The 16,878-nt window shown below is 35.1% G+C and overlaps 1 protein-coding gene across 2 annotated transcripts in view; it reads left to right on the forward strand.

Annotated features, from left to right (window-relative positions):
- ATG3 (autophagy related 3) overlaps window positions 1–16,878 on the forward strand; it is a 50,903-nt gene that overhangs the window by 20,531 nt on the left and 13,494 nt on the right. Inside the window, exons 8-12 of one of the 2 annotated variants that reach the window (XM_074404376.1) lie at window positions 2,250–2,284; window positions 2,529–2,684; window positions 3,455–3,582; window positions 5,714–5,782; window positions 16,715–16,832. In XM_074404376.1, coding sequence (XP_074260477.1) covers window positions 2,250–2,284; window positions 2,529–2,684; window positions 3,455–3,582; window positions 5,714–5,782; window positions 16,715–16,832 — 506 coding nt within the window. Of the gene's footprint in view, window positions 1–2,249; window positions 2,285–2,528; window positions 2,685–3,454; window positions 3,583–5,713; window positions 5,783–7,517; window positions 7,792–16,714; window positions 16,833–16,878 lie in introns of those variants that run through there. The other variant, XM_003935462.4, reaches the window with a different exon arrangement.

Here is a 16,878-nt window from a genome sequence, read left to right on the forward strand (position 1 = left end):
AACTGAATCCCAAAAATACATAGACTTTGGGTGAGATAGATTATGTTTTGTAGCATACAGAAGTAGAAGATGCTGCCAAGTAGAGTTGAAGCACCATAATGGCAAGTGATGCTTGCTGGACCAAAAGTACCTTTCTGTTTGTTTTCAGAATTACTTTCAATTCCCCATGAAACCTAGCTATATTGGTTCCTAAATTTTAGTGAGATTCTTGTCTTTATTTTCATGGCAAACTGCTATTCCTTAAGGAAATCTGAATGAGTTACTTGTAACCAAAATTGATCACAGCAACCTGACATACCATCTGTATGCTAGGGACTTCCATATCAAATCCTCCAGCCCAGATATTCTCAACTTCAGATTTATTTGTTCAGTTTCATTTCCACTAGGATGTCTCAAAGTTGTCAGAAACTGAACTCATCACCTTCTTGCACAAATACCATTTCTGAATTTCATCTGTCTCTGAATAGCACAGTTGACCAAGTTGGGATGGTGGGATGGTACAGAACCCTTCGAGTAAAGCAATGTTTTCAAAATACAAGCTGTGGGATTGCCTTAAGTATCTGTTACCCATTTAGTGTGCTTATCATATTTCCCCTAGATAAAGTTAAAGAATTGCTACATATATAATTTTGCTCAACAGTAGTATTCATGTTATCTACTATAAAGGTAGTTTTCATTTATCAAACAAATTCTTACTGGGCAGTACAGTATTTATCAGGTATTGTCCTTGGTCTTGGAGATAAAGCAGTAGACGTGATCTCATGGAATTTATATTCTAATCAGTGGAGACAAAACTAGTTAAGCAAAATGTATACTGTATTAGATAGTTATAAGTGTTAAGGGAAAAATAAAGGAGGAAAGGGGATAGAGAATCTTGGGTCGGAAGGAGTGTTGCAATTTTCAAATAATTTGGTCAAGAAAAACCTAATTGAAAGTACACACCATTTGAATAAAGCCTGGAAGGAAGTGAATGGAACTATTTAGGTATCTGAGGGAAGAGTGCAAAGGTCCTGAGGTGGGAACATGTGTGGCTTATGTAAAAATACACACCTTGCAGTATTTAGTCCAGAGAGGAGAGAAGGGAGAGTAGTAAAGGGTGGTGTCAGAGAGGTAACCAGGGACCAGATTCTACAAGGCCTTGACATGACCCAGCGTGAGACAAGCCATTGGAGGGCTTTTTCCCCCCAAGTAGAGAAGCAACATGATTTAACATTTCAACAGAATCACTGTACAGTGGTGAGAATAGACTGAAGGGGAAAGGGACAACAGGAGGCTGTTTCAGTAATCTAGGCAAGAAATGATGGTGGCTTGGGCTGGGGTTGTAATATTGGTAGTGATGAGAAACAGTAAAATTCTGGAATATTTTGAGAGTTGAGCCAAAGAGATTTGCTGCTAGATTGGATGTCATAGGTGACAGGCAGAGTAGGCAAGGGTGACTCCAAGATTTTTGACCTGAGCTTTTAGAAAGATACCACTAACTGAGAAGCGGAAACATTGAAAGAGTGATTAGCTTTGAAGAGGGAATCAGGAACTCAGTTTTAGACATGTGATATTTGCAGTGTTAATTAGCCATCCAGTGGAGACATAAACAATTAAATATCCAAGTCTGCAGGCAGGGAATAAATTTTTTAAAGTCATCAATATTTAAAGTTACTGAGTCTGGATGAAATTGTTACAGAAATAAGTGAAGATGGAGGAGAGACACGGTCCAGAAACTGAGCCCTTGGTTACTGCAGCGTTTGGTTTTACGGTTCTTTTTAAAGTAGAGGTGATGAAGAGGAACCAGCATAGAAGATATTGAAGCAGCAGTTAGTGATGTGGGAGAAAAGCCAGGGAAGTATTTTAAAAGCCAAGGAAAGAAAGTGTTCCAAGGATAAGGGACTAAATCATGCCAGATATTCCTGACAGGTCAGTTAAGATGAAAACTGGGAATTCACCACTGGATTCAGCAAAGAGGAGGTCACCGATGACTTTAATAAACATGTTTATGCAGTTATAGAAGTAGCCTCATATGCACTGTGGAGCCACTGGGGACTCTATTGTATTATTATGTCAAGCCCTAAATATGCCGACTTTCTCTGGACTTTTGCATTTGGAAGTATAGAATTAGATCACTTATATCTATTCAGTATCTTCAGTTAAAAACAACGGCAAAACCCCAGTTTTTGAATGATGTTATGAAGTAATATATAAACTGGTTTAGGGAATTTTCTTGAACTTGATTAATCTTTTGTTGCTTTTTATAACAGAATATGAAGAGAGTGGATTGTTGGAAACAGATGAGGTTAGTAAATTGAGTTTTCTTTAATTTTTAATGAATGAACTTGGGAATTCATGTTCTTAATAATATATTGATCTTTCAAAGAAATTCTAATTTGTTCATTTATAGCATATAAAATTTAGCTTTGAGTTCCAGTTTCATTTACTCATAAGAAAACAAAATATAGAATGGAAAAAATAGGTTTTCTAAAATGTCACATTCATACTGATTTAACGGTTGTAAATTTTTCTCTTTTATTATGTGCCAGGCTACCCTAGATACAAGGAAAATAGTAGAAGCTTGTAAAGCCAAAACTGATGCTGGCGGTGAAGATGCTATTTTGCAAACCAGAACTTACGACCTTTACATCACTTATGATAAATATTACCAAACTCCACGATTATGGTTATTTGGCTATGATGAGGTAAAAATTAAGAGTGTTAGATTTTAATATCAATATTTTAAATTGTTGAATTTATTCTTCAGTAGCCTTATGGGTATTTGTTGCAGTGTTTTGAATTTTAGAAATGATTTGTTTTACAGCTTTATGATTAATGTTGAATTTGATTCTTACTTTGAATGAACTGTGAATTATTCATTGTAACAACAATAATGCTAAAACTTAAACAGACATAATCTGTTACATTATTTCTTGACCTCTAAGCTTATGACTTCAAAATGTGAGGGAAATTTAACTTGGTATGTTTTATTAAATTTTGTTTGGGATTACATCAGTTGGATATATAGGCATTTACAGAATGATCATGCCACATATGAAGAGAGTGGATTATTGTATGTATGTATTTTTTCCCTTAAGACAGAAAACTCAGATACTTAATTGAATTAAAGGATAATTGATATAAGATCAACTTGTTTAATCTATTATTCTTATGACCATACATGGGAAACAAGAAAACAAAATCAGTCTGAGACGAGTTACAAAGTTACAAAATGTTTTGACAGCCACAAACTTGCCCCCTTTTTTCTGCATTAGGGGGTAGCTGTCACAGAGCTTGGCTATGACTCCTTCTCTCTCCCTCCTTTGATATTAATAAATTGTAAAATTTCCTGAAAATCATGCTAAATAGTCTAGAATTCTAAATTGCAAGTGATGTGAGATGGAGAGCTAAATATATTATAAAACTTGAGATTTAGGTTAAGATAGTAATTTCCAAGCATTTTTAATACTTTCAGCAACGGCAGCCTTTAACAGTTGAGCACATGTATGAAGACATCAGTCAAGATCATGTGAAGAAAACAGTGACCATTGAAAATCACCCTCATCTCCCACCACCTCCCATGTGTTCAGTTCACCCATGCAGGTCTGTGTATGTAGAGATAAATATATTTTTTGGTGTGTTTGTTCATTTCACAGATTTCTTACTTGAGAATCTGTAAACATGGAACCCTAACAGAAAAAATTTTACTTAATACACAAACAAAATTCTTTCTTGTCCTCCTTAGAATCTTCTTGTGCTTAAATAAAAATGAAACGGGGAAAGAAAAACCTCACCAATTTATTTTAAGTTTAATACGTTAAGAAATTTTTGTTCTTTGTGGGTGTTTAATTATAGAATAGATGGATTTTTGTGATTTTACTGTACTTTTTAGCTCCAGAACAGTTTGAAAGATTCTGGTTTTGACTCAGAAATAGTCATCAGTTAGATATGGTTTGCTGTGTTATGACTATGTCTTTCTGTGAATGTAGGCTACAGAGTTAACCTTGTGCTTTCTCTATGTGAACTATTTGCTTTCTCTTATTTGATTAGTGAAGGGAGATGTTTGTATGTTCCTCATTTGAGAGCTCTTCAGCCTTAGCAAGTCAAGTGCATTTTATAAGTTGGGATTTTCTTTGTATCAATGTCTTTTCACAGAGCCAGTCTCTGAAGTTGACCCTATATACATGATTTGTTCAGAATTTTTCTTTAAAAAAGAAGTTATTACATGGTCATTTCTTTACGTTGGTTATTTCTAATAGGTAACTTTCACAGTTGACTGGAAAATACTGGTAACATACTAGTAATGATATTTTTCAGTGAAACTCAGATTCTCTTGACCAGTTAGATGAAACATTTCTTCTTTTTCTTCCCTCTAGTTGAAAACAACCTTGAATATTTTCTTCTCATGTTCTGCAACTCCTTTACTCTCAAACTTTAATCCCATGCAAGACCTTGCTCATTTTTTCAGTTTTATGTCTGAAACTTTAATCATGCTAACTATGAAAAATAATTTAGGAGTTGTAGTTTTAGTTTTTAATTATCTAATTGAAAAGGTTTTCAGTTTTGAGAGTTATTTTGTTGATTCCTCTTATGGTTTAAGATCTTAGGATGATGCTTTTTAAACTGAAGCATATCTCTTTCTGAGGTGTGAATTTTATTCAGTTGGAAAAATAATTTAACTGGTAGTTATGTTAAACACTTTAATAAAATAGATGACTATATTATGGAATGAGATACAAACATTTCAAAAAAATCTGAGTCCCTATAAAATAAAACTTCAAAAATATTTTGGTCCTTTCCATGGGCTGCCTCAGATTGTGCCTTCTGGGCTGATAGTTCACTCTTATATTCTAAGTGGCTGCCTCTTTCATGAAGGATATGGTCAAAAACTGAAGCAACGTTATTTAAGCCAGGGTATGTTAAAAAGACTTTCTTTTAAAGTTGTCTTTTTCTTGGTTTCTGTGCCTAGATACTAATTTTGATGTCACTCTTTCCTATAGCACAGGAGAGATACCAGTTGGCCATGAAAAGATGTGTAGATAGGACAAAAACTTGACATAAATAAATGCCTTTCTTCTTATAAGCAAAAAAATTATTTTTACATAGAATTCAATAAATTTTAGAATACCTGATAGGACAAAGAAACAAGTACAACCTCTTAACTCTGACCAATTAGCTTTTCTTAAACCCTGTCAGTTTGGGCTTATTTTCAGCTAAATAAACAGCCCAAATCACAAGATTATAGATACTTCTTTGCTTTTTTGTTCAACTGATACCATGTGGCTTTTTAAAAAATTTGCATGGTATGGCTCCTTTTTGTTTCATAGAGCAAACAGCTGTCATTCCACATTTATCTCCTAGCATGATTTCCCTTTCTCTGGTTTTCTGCCTTCCTTATCTGTCCCAATCATCAGAATACTAACTAATGCCATTGTGTCTGTTGTGACTGCCCTAGCATTTTAAGATTGCCCCCTCCCCTAGTAAAACTGTTTGCATGGCATAACAATCTATAATCTTGTGTTTCACATGTGATGGGAAGATATTTTATAATTTAGCTATTTTAATAAATATTTTATAGTTATTGGGGAGTGGTAGAGGAGATAGTTTAAAATATAACTATTATATGTTAAAAATTAATTCACTGACAGTAATAAGGTTGCTTTCTTTACAAATGAAAAACGTGTCTCTTCTATTTTGATCTAATCAGTCTATATTAACAAATTTTTTTTTCTAGGCATGCTGAGGTGATGAAGAAAATCATTGAGACTGTTGCAGAAGGAGGGGGAGAACTTGGAGTTCATATGTATCCTTCACTGTGTGTATGATTGTGGCAAAATGGCTCTTAGGATTTTTTTTTTTTTTTTTTTGAGAAATTTATTGTAATTTTAATGACATAGTACCTATAACTTGTTTTAACTTTGCATATCTGAAAATCCTAGTGGACATCTTTAATTTACTTAGAAAGTGTTATATTGTGATAGTTATGTTTTGCTTATTTGGTTAGAACATGTCCCCATGTGCAGCAGTAGCTCAGCCTTATTACAGAGGTAATTACTAATTTAGAATAAGAACATGAGTATCTTTTTCTTATGTGTATTTCCAATTTAACAAGTTACAAAAAATGTACTTTCCTATCAGGTAAAAGCAAAATTAGATTGTATCAATCAGATCTCTGAAGCAAATAATACAACTTAAACAAATAGGTTAATTAAAGAGTGATGTATTACATGAAGTACTTCAGATATTCTTAAAATATAGCATGTTCATTTTTCTCAAGACAGTAGCACCTGTCTTATATCTTACTATAGTATTCCACTCAGTTTTCTTGGATTGACAAAAGTAATAAATTCAAGTTAATGCCCAAGCAAATAGTTGGATTCTAAAGTACGTGTATTCATAGCATGGATTAATCAAAAGCAGTCAAAATCAATGATACAGATGCCAGATAGCTTGAATTAGTTTGATGCTAGGTTGATAATTGACTTGGTGGTGGTTTCTGCTACTGTTAGATTAGATGTGGAAACTCAGACTGAGGGGTCACCACTGTCTTGAAGCTACACATAACCTAGGCATTGCTAATAAAGTGTGTCCCTATCAGAAGAACTTTGAACTGATTTGATATTGAAACAAACAAAAAACTTCCAGTCCAAACCACATTTACTCCTGAAGTCCTATTATGTAAAAGTAGCACTATGCTGGATGCTGGATGAACATAGAAAACATTTCAGAATTTTATTAAAGACAGTCCAATAGAGCAGAGTCTTTGACAAATGCATATACTAACCTAGAATCAGTTTAATATAAAGGGTTTTCATACTATTTTTCTCAGTGCTTCCATAAGAAAAATAGCCTGAGGTTATGAATGTTGGGGAAGCATATCACAGAGGTTGTGTCTTCTTTTTGCATTACGTCTTCCTCATTGCATTTAGTGCTACTGATTCTGTAGTACTTAGTTAAGATAGTATCTGCTAGGTTTCTCTATGTAGTTCATATTTATTTCTTTCTATTGTTAGAAGTAAGTCATTAAGTCTATGGAATTTTATAGCCACAAGAAAAAAGAATTAATCTTTGCTTTCTGGAGAAACCACCACAGCAGCAATTAGTAAACTTTGGGAGAGCTATTTTGAGGTAATATAAATACCAGTTTCTAATTAAAGTGCTTTCATAGTATTTATTCTGCCTCATTTTCTGACATAACTCTAGCAAACTTATAAACAGGAAAGGAGTCTAGTAAATGACTACATTTTACACTCATTTAAACATGAATAGCTTTGTCTGTATTTTTTATGTCAAAGTAATTGTGCTTATATGAATGCCTGCTCATTAAGAAATTTCAAATTCAAATATTATAATGAGTGGTCAGGTAGTCTTAAAGAGCCTAATGTTAAATAGACACAAATTTTCATAGTTGAATTTTTTAATAAAGATTTTGTCTTTTTTTTGAGAGATTAATGGCTTAAAAAAATGGATACATACAACATGGGCTTAAAACATAGAACTATTTACAAATCTTATTTTCCTTAGCTAAAAACTTTTAGGTATCTTCTTATTTTCTTGAAATTTGTACAAGCTGTCATTCCAACAATAGAATATGACTACACAAGACACTTCACAATGTAATGAAGAGAGCATCAAATCTATCCTAATTATTGGTTCTGATTTTTAAAAAATTAACCGATAGGTGTGACCATTAACCATATTCATCAATATATACAGTTTCTCTAATAAAGGGACTTACATGTTTATGCATTAAATAAAAATATGTTCCACTACCAGCCTTATTTGTTTAATAAAAATCAATGTAAAGATATAGTTTTTCTTGCTTCTTATCAAAAGGTTATGATTTGATTTCCCCTAAATAACAATTCTTTAAGTGAAGACGTGTCTCATACAGGATGATGACAGAGTATTTTTGGTTCACATTTATGAGGAAGGTATTAACTGTGTAGTAGTGTCAAAACTAGGATTAGAAAATGATGCATGCTAGACTGCCTTCACTTCTTTCTCTTCTTGGTTCCTTTTGTTTTCTCTTACCTTTTCCTGTCTGCTAATAGTTAATATTTATAAAGCACTTACTGTGTGCCAGGAGATACTCTAAGTGCTATTACTTATCATGTTTCCTGATGAAGTTGATAGCACCAAAATTATTTTTATTAAGGATTTGGAAATATTTCTTCTATTGTGATTGCCTGGTAGAATACTAGAATTTAAAAGGATAAGTTTGTTCTGTCATGTCAGTTTATAGATCTGGGTATAGGAGTTTATAAAGGCAAGTCTTCTGCTCTAGGATACATACTGCAAGCCAGGGAGGAAAAGCCAGGCCCTTTATTCCCTTTATACCACTACATGTCTCTCATTTTTGTTCCTTCAGTAGTCTGCACAAAGTCAAATGGCTAATCTTGTCTATAGTTTCATTTTATTTTCTCCTCATCATTTACGAATACTCTCCTTTTATTTTCTTCCCTTTGCCAGTCAATTATTGTATTGCAAGGACATCTCCATAATGAAGATAATGACTTGGAGGGATTGTGGTGTTTGATATGGTATAATATGGAGCTAATACACATGGACATCACCTCTAATATACTTCAAATATCCTGCTTGCTCATGTAGCCAGCAAGCTGCTCTCCTTTCTTAAATTACTGGAATGTTTTGGTTTTGAATATCTATAATTTACATGATCTCAAATATTAAATGTTATCACCTTATTAGCATTTTTCTCCCAGTTAAGTTTTATTTGTCAAAAGTATAGGCATCTTCAGTTCCTCAATTCTTTTGTTGTTAAGTAGTCATATTTATCTCAGTCACCACTAGGTGGCATAAATAATTTTTTGGTCAAACCTTTTTAATTTCAGAAGATCTTTTTTACAATTGAAATATAATGGTGTAAGTATGTTTTTATGAGTTCAGATCTATAGCACTTAATTGAAAACAGTGACTTTTGATGAACAATAGATTTGTTTTGAAAAGCTTAAAATTGAAATTCAGATTATGGATAATCTTTACAAATTTTCACTTCTAGTTTTAATTTTAGTTTCATAGTATTTTAAAATATCTGATTTACATAAATAGCAAATGGTATTAACTTTTTTAAACTTTTAACTTTAAAATAATTTTATAAAGATCTGTAGAACAGTTCTAAAGGTAGAACAGTTCTAAAAGTAGCACAAGACTCCTGTATATTCGGCTTCCTGTATGTTAATATTTTACAAAGAAATTAACACTGATACTTATCAACTGCAGATTTTATTCACATTTCCTCAGTTTTCCACTATTTTCTTTCTATTTTATAATCTAAAATACAATACTATAATGCATTTAGTTGTCAAATATTTTTGTCTCTTCTAATCTTTGACAGTTTCTCTGTGTAGAGTCTTACATGACCTTGATGCTTTTGAAGAGTAATGGTCAGAAATTCTGTACAGTGCTCCTTGACTTATGTTTGTTTGTTGTTTCCTCATTATTAACCTGAGGTTATGAATGTTGGGGAAGCATATCACAGAGGTTATGTGTTTTTTTCTTTGTATTATGTCTTCCTCATTGCATTTAGTACTACTGAGTCTGTAGTACTTAGTTAAGGTAGTATCTGCTAAGTTTCTGTACTCTGTAGTTCATATTTATTCCTTTCCATTGTTAGAAGTGAGTCACTAAGTCTATAGAAGTTTATAGCCACAAGAAAAAAAAATTAATCTTTGCTTTCTGGAGAAAAGCAAATTAGTAAATTTTGCTTTTAGTAAAAAACCACAGCAGCAATTAGTAAATTTGGGGAGAGATATTTTGAGGTAATATAAATACCAGTTTCTCATTAAAGTTTCATCTAGTAATTTTAGCAATTTTAGCATTCATCAATGAATCTTGCCTGAAACAATTATTACTGTAATGTTGTACTGGTATACCTATTCTTTTGCTTATATCTCTTTTTTTTTTTTTCGGAGACAGAATCTTGCATCACTCAGGAGTGCAGTGGTGTAATCTCAGTGCCCTGCAACCTCCACCTCCCTGGGTCAAGTGATTCTAGTGTCTCAGCCTCACAAGTAACTGGGATTACAGGCATGTGCCACCATGCTTGGCTAGTTTTTGTATTACAAAATTTTGTAAATTTGGTATTTTTAGTAGAGATGTTTTTGAACTCCTGGCCTCAAGTAATCTGCCTGCCTCAGTGTCCCAAAGTGTTGGGTTTACAGGTGTGAGCCACCGTGCCTGGCCTTTACCCCACCTTAGTTACTGTAGTAAACCTTGAAATAGCATAGTATGAGCCCTCCCACAATTGTTTTGGCTGTTCTAGTTTCTTTGCCTTTCCATATAAATTTTAGAATCAGCTTGCTGGGATTTTGATTGTACGTGCCTTTAATCTGTTGATCAAGTAAGGGAGAATTCACATCTTAACAACATTGAGTCTTCAAATTTATAAACAGAATATATCTCTCCATTTATTTAGATTTTTAAAATTCCTTTCATCATGTACATATTTTATTAGATTTATACCTAAGTACTTTGAGTTTTTTTGGTGTCGTAATGTTTGTTTTTGTGTTTTAAATTCCAGCTCTTTGGCCCTTATATGTAAGAATACAATTGACTTTCATATACTGACTGACCTTGTATCCTTTAACCTTGGTAAAGTTATTTTTAATTCTAATAGTTACTTAAAAATCCTTTTAGATTTTCTACATAGACAATTACGTCTCCTGCAAATATAGACAGTTTTACTTCTTTCTATTTGCTTTTTCTTGCCTCATTGGACTTTCTAGGAATTCCGGTATAGTGTTAAGTAGGAGTGATAACAGGTGACATCTTTACCTAGTTTTTTATCTTGGAGAAATTGAGTTTTTCAGTAGTAAGTAGAATGCTAGCTGTAGCTTTTTATAGATGCCTTCTGTTAAGGAAGCTCCCCTCAAATTCTAGTGTGCTGAGAGTTTTTAATCATGAATGTTGAACTTTTCCAAATTATTTTATAGTTATTAAGCTTTAGTCCATTAATTTGGTGAATTACCTTGACTATTGAGATAGCCTTGCATTGCTTGAATGAACCCTGTAGTTTCGCTTTTATATCTTGCTGGATTTGGTTTTAAAATTTGGTGGGGTGTGATTTTTGCATTTGCATTCATTAGGGATGCTGGGCTGATTTCTTCTAATGTCTTTGTCTGATTTCAGCTTAGGAATAATGCCTTATAATATGAGTTGAGAAGTGTGTATTTCTCTTTTATTTTCTGGAAGAGGTTGTATAGAAGTCAGATTAGCCAGTAAAACATTGGGGACTGCATATTTTTTTGAAGGTTTTAAAATGTAACATTATAAATAGGACAATTTCTTGTGTGAGTTTGATAGTTTGTGGTTTTTTAAGGAATTTTGTTCTCTAGTAGAAGGCAAAGATCTTGGTAGAGTTTCTGTCCCTCATGCATAGCTACCATTCCCCTCCCCTAGGTCTGCACCACAATGAATAGGTTATGATTTCTATGAGTGCCAGGTGGGGTTTCTGGAAGAAGAGCCTGTAAGAGGATGTGGTCTCCTTTCCAGGGGGTTCAGCCCCGGGGGTTTCACATTATTTTGCACTCAACTTTCATCAGTTTGTCAGCTATTCTTGATGAACTACCCCAAGTGGGCTGTTGTCTCCTCTTTCTGTAGAAAAGATTTTGGACAAGTTATTTTCTCTGCTACCTGAGGTCTCCTTAGAGTTTTCAGTAAGTCTTGAATTTGAAGTTAGTCCTGCTCCTTTTTTGCGACAAGGGTGAAATCAACACTTGTAACTTTTTACATCCTGAGGCAGAAGTCTCTTTATGTTGGTTAAACACCAATTCAGGATATACTCCTTAAGCTAAATTGTAGAAGAATGGTTTCAACCTCTGCACATATATGATGTTATGTGGAAGTGTAAGATAATGTGATAGTTCATGGTATACTAAGCATTTACTATATAACATGTTTACATTTTTCAGCAGTTTGAAAAATAGTTGATTATGTGTTTAAAATGCAATTCAAATAAATTAGCAATATGAGAACCCCCAAAGCACTCTGCAAAACTTACTTGCCTAAAGAATGCATAGTTTATTTTGTAGGAGTTGAGCTTCTGTTTCAAATAAAAAGAAAACCAAGAAGCTAAAGTCTCCTAAAAAATAAGAAGAAGAAAGAATAGCAGGACTTTAGAAGGAATTCTGTCCTAAGCGCATGAGTTCTAGTAAATTGTTTCACAAGTAAAGCTTACTGTTTGTTAGGCTACAGAATGGAGGATACTTAGCGTTTATAATTTGTACTCTTACTGCTTCCGAAGATTTAAGGGAGCATATTCTTACAGTGAAAACTCACATCACTGGCAAGTTGGTTGAACTATTGACTGCTTCGCATCTTGAGGACCTTTCCAGAAGGCTGCTTCTTGTTTTTAGGACATGACAGCAGGTTCCTCCCAGAGCAAGTCATCTAAGAGAGTGAGGGAGAAGCTGCAATCTCTTATGACCTAGTCTCAAAATTCACATGATGTAATTTCCTCAGTATCCCATTGGTTACAGAGGTCAGCCTATTCAATGTGAGAGGGAACTACACAAGTGTGTAAATACCATGAGAAGATAATGATTGTGAGCCATCTTGAAGGCTCACTACCACAGCCAGGAATCTCAATTAAAAAATAAAATTTGGAGGCATCAAGATAGCTGACTGAAGGTGCCCAGCACTCACCTCCAAAAAAGCCACGTAACAGGTAGCCACATGTTGAATAGAGTGTCCAAGGGAGAACACTGGAATTCAGCAGGGAAGTGACATGGACCGTAAGGCACAGAAACTCAAGATGGCAACAGAGAGAGGGAAGCAAAGCACCCAACTTCAATTGGCTTTTCTAGGGAAAAGATAAATGGGAGATCCCCAGCAGTCCATGTTTCCACGACAGGTGCCTGCAATCTTACCTACATGAAAGACCCTTGGCCCTCACAGGTCTTGAGCCCAGAATAGAAAGCTGTCTGGAGTACTTGCAACTGTACTGTTTCAGGGAGAGAATTCATACTGTATCCCACCGACCCTCTGGTACCCAAGCTGTTAGAGCACAGTACCATTCTGAGAGGGAACCACCACTGTACTATATTGTGTCCAGGGACCCAGTAGCCCTTGCACCTCCACGTTTCTGGGGCCCTTTTGACATCCACTCAGAGGGTTGTAGCATCACAACACCAGCTGGACTCCAGCGAAGTCTTGTTCTCAGCACTTGAGCCTGGTCAGCATACTATACCCTGGGGAAAAGGAAGTCCAAAACATCCAGGAGGCTGCTCCCAGAACTTAGTCAAAATGTGCACTCCCCAGAGCCTGAGAGCCACTTGCCCATGTATGCCATTCATAGTCCAAGGACTGTCCTGCCCAGGACTTGCTGCCACTAACACCTATGCATGGTGCCCATGGACCAAGGACTAATCTGCCTGGGGCCCACCATTGCCAGCAACCTCACCCTCTCTAGTGGCAAGGCTGCTGCATGCCTGCACCAATTGCCTAGGAATCCCAAGGACTGGCTCATCTGGTATCTGCAGCCACCATCACCAGCGCCGAAGCATGCCCGCTCTGAGACCTAAGGGCTGGCTTGTCCAGCATTCCTGTCTCCAGCAAAGTCTCGCCACAGCCTCCACAAACAACTGCAACCTAAGACACTGAGTAACTTGCAGACACCACTGATCATTACGGTAAAATATATATGTATGTATATATATTATATGTATACATACATATATATAATAAAATATACATGGAGACTACACTATTGTGCCTACCCAGAATGAAAGCCAAAGCAACCCATCCAATTGACACTATAGATAAATGTAAGGAAAAACTCTTTATGGAAGTTGCTCCATAAAAGTGGAAGAAGCACCAGTTACACTAGATGCATAAATATCAACATAGGGAAACAATATGAAAAAGCAAGGAAACAGGCACATGTAAAGGGGCACAATAATTTATTTTCTTCAGTAACAGATCCCAAAGAAAAGGAAAACTAATGCCTAAAAAGGAATTCAAAGTAATCTTAAGGAAATTCAGTGAGATAGAAGAGAGCACAAATGGACAATACAAAGAAACCAGAAAAACAGTTTATGATCTGAGTGAGAAATTCGACAGAGTGAAAAAGAAATCCTGGAATTGAGGAATTCAATGAATTATATGAAAAATGTAATTGAGAGCTTCAACAATAGACTAGATCCAGCAGAAGAAATAATTTTGAATTTGAAGACAAGTCTTTTGAAATAGCATATTTGGACATGCAAAAAGAAAAATATATATATATATTGGACCCTCTCCAATTAGTGATCCTGGGGAAACTGGATATCCATATGCAGAAGAATGATACTAAACCCTTGTCTCTCACTGTATATCAAAACCAATCAAAGTGGATTAAAGCAAAAACAAAAATAGACAAATGGGACCATATCAAACTAAGAGGCTTTTGCACAGCAAATGAAACAAAAAAGTAAAGAGACAACCTGTAGAATGCAATAAAATATTTACAAACTAGTCTTGTGACAAGGGACAAATATTCCCAATATGCAAGGAACTCAATTCAACGGGGGGGGGGGGGGGGGGGGAAGCAGCAAATAATCTGATTTTTAAATGGGCAAAGAATCTGAACTCTTTTCTCAGAAGACACCCAAATGACCAAGTGTATGAAAAATGCCCCATATCACTGATCATCAGGGAAATGCAAATCAAAGCTACAATGAGATATCTCATCCGAGATATAATTGGTTATTATCAAAAGACAAAAAATAAGTGCTCTCGAGAATGCAGAGATACACTGTTGGTGGGAAGGCAAATTAACCTTTATGGAAAACATATGGAAGTTTCTCAAAAAACTAAAAATAGAATTACTCTACCATCCAGCAGTCTCACTACTGGGTATTTATCTGGAGGAAAGGAAATCTGTATATCAGAGAAATCCCTGCACCTTCATGTCTATTGCAGTACTATTAAGAATAGCCAGGATATGAAATGTCCATCAAAAGATGAATGGATAAGGTGGTGTATATGCACACAATGGAATTCTATTTGGGCATAAAAAAAGAACTGTCTTCTAATTTGTGGCAACGTGGATGAACCTGGAGGGCATGTTAACTGAAATAAGACAGGCAGAGAAAGATAAATACCACATGTTCTCGTATGTAGAAACAAACAAACAAAAAAAGTTTATAGAAGTAGAGAGTATTGTGGTTTTTAGAGTATGGGAAGAGTAGTGGGGAGGGGAGGATAGGGAGAAGTTCCTTAACAGATACAAAATTATAGCTGAAGAGGAAGAATAAGTTCCAGTGTTCTGTAGCACTGTAAGGTAACTATTGTATATTTTTTAAAAAGCTAGAAGAGAGGATTTTTATTTTGAATGTTCACATCATAAATGAGATAATGGGTATGCTTAATTACCCTGACTTCATCGTTACACATTGTATACCTGTATTGAAATATTACTGTATATCCCATAAATATGTAGTTATCACGTGTCAAAGAGAAAAATGAAATATTAATAGGCAATTTACAGAAACCCAAAAGTCTAACAACTGTGTAAAGATACTCAAACTTATCAGAGATATATGTATTATAACAATAAGATGCCTCTGTCTCGTGAAAAATTAGGTTGAATAGTTGTTAGCATTCAAAGAAATGTGAAGGTAGAGGAACTCTTGTGCACTGCTGAGAGGGTAGAGACTGGCACAGCCATTTTGGAGAATTATCTGGCACTTGAGTATTTAAGTATACCTCACTCCTGAGTATATACCCCAAAAGAATACATGCGGAGGACCTTAAAGGATTGTATAGGAGGATGTTCATTGCTGTGTTGGTTGTGGTGGCAGGAGTTGGAGGTAATCTGGTGACTTAATACTGATAGAGTTACAAGGGATTATGCAGCAATTAGAAACATACATATGAAACAACATGAATAGATCTTAAATATAGATCTGAATTTTAAAAAGTTAATTTTCTTTGTAATTAACTCTACTATATTTTTTTGGTTACCTATATGGCAACCTAAGTATAATGTCGAAACCAAAACTCCTGATTTTATATCTGCTGCCAGAAAAAGCAGCTACCGCAACCTAACTGACAATAAAAACCCTTGCTCCCCTAATCATCTTTCCCATCTCAGATAATGCCACTACTCTCCACCCCAAAATTTGTCCTGAGCCAAAACTTTTAGGAGCCATCTTTTGTTCCTCTTTCTCTCTACACCTCACTCCACTAACACATATCCCAGCTTTCAGGAACAAACCCTGTCCTCTGTATCTCCAAAATACATCCTGGAGCCTAGGATTTTGTGTACTGAAGTGGCACCTCATGTGATTCCAATGCAGGAGTTTTCGGAATCACATTTTGAGAAACTCTGAAAACATTCTCTCCTGCTCTGTAGTAAGCTTTTCCTCTTTGGTAAATTTTGGGAAGATAATAATATTTGGCTTTTTAGAATAAAGATAATTTTGATTCCAGTATTAATAATAAATGAACCAAAAGATCAAAACTAGTAATATCATTCCAGTTTTATCACCAATACACCTGACAGATTGAAAGTTTAATGAACAGCATGTAATTAAAATCTGGGCTTTAGAACCAATATTTAATTCCTAGGTCCCTTACTTTTAGTTGTGTAACCTTGGTTTGTTTCTTTACCTCTGAGCCCCCAGGGTCCTCATCTGCAAAATGAGAAGAGCAGTCTAGCCATAGAGTTGTTAGGAGGATTTGGATATAAATCATGTGGCACAGTGCTTGACCTTGACAGGGCTGCTGCTAGATTGAAGATGATAATGATGACTATTGCTGTGATTACTACCACCACTAGAACTTTTAGTTTTGAGGCCACAAATACTAACAGCATCCAGCAGAGGGCAGTGGAACAGCAGAGTATTTAAGTAAGTATATGAGCCTACTGAAGATGTGTTGGCTTTACCAAGCATT

This window comes from Saimiri boliviensis, chromosome 8, assembly GCF_048565385.1.
Source record: "Saimiri boliviensis isolate mSaiBol1 chromosome 8, mSaiBol1.pri, whole genome shotgun sequence".
Lineage (NCBI taxonomy): Eukaryota > Metazoa > Chordata > Mammalia > Primates > Cebidae > Saimiri > Saimiri boliviensis.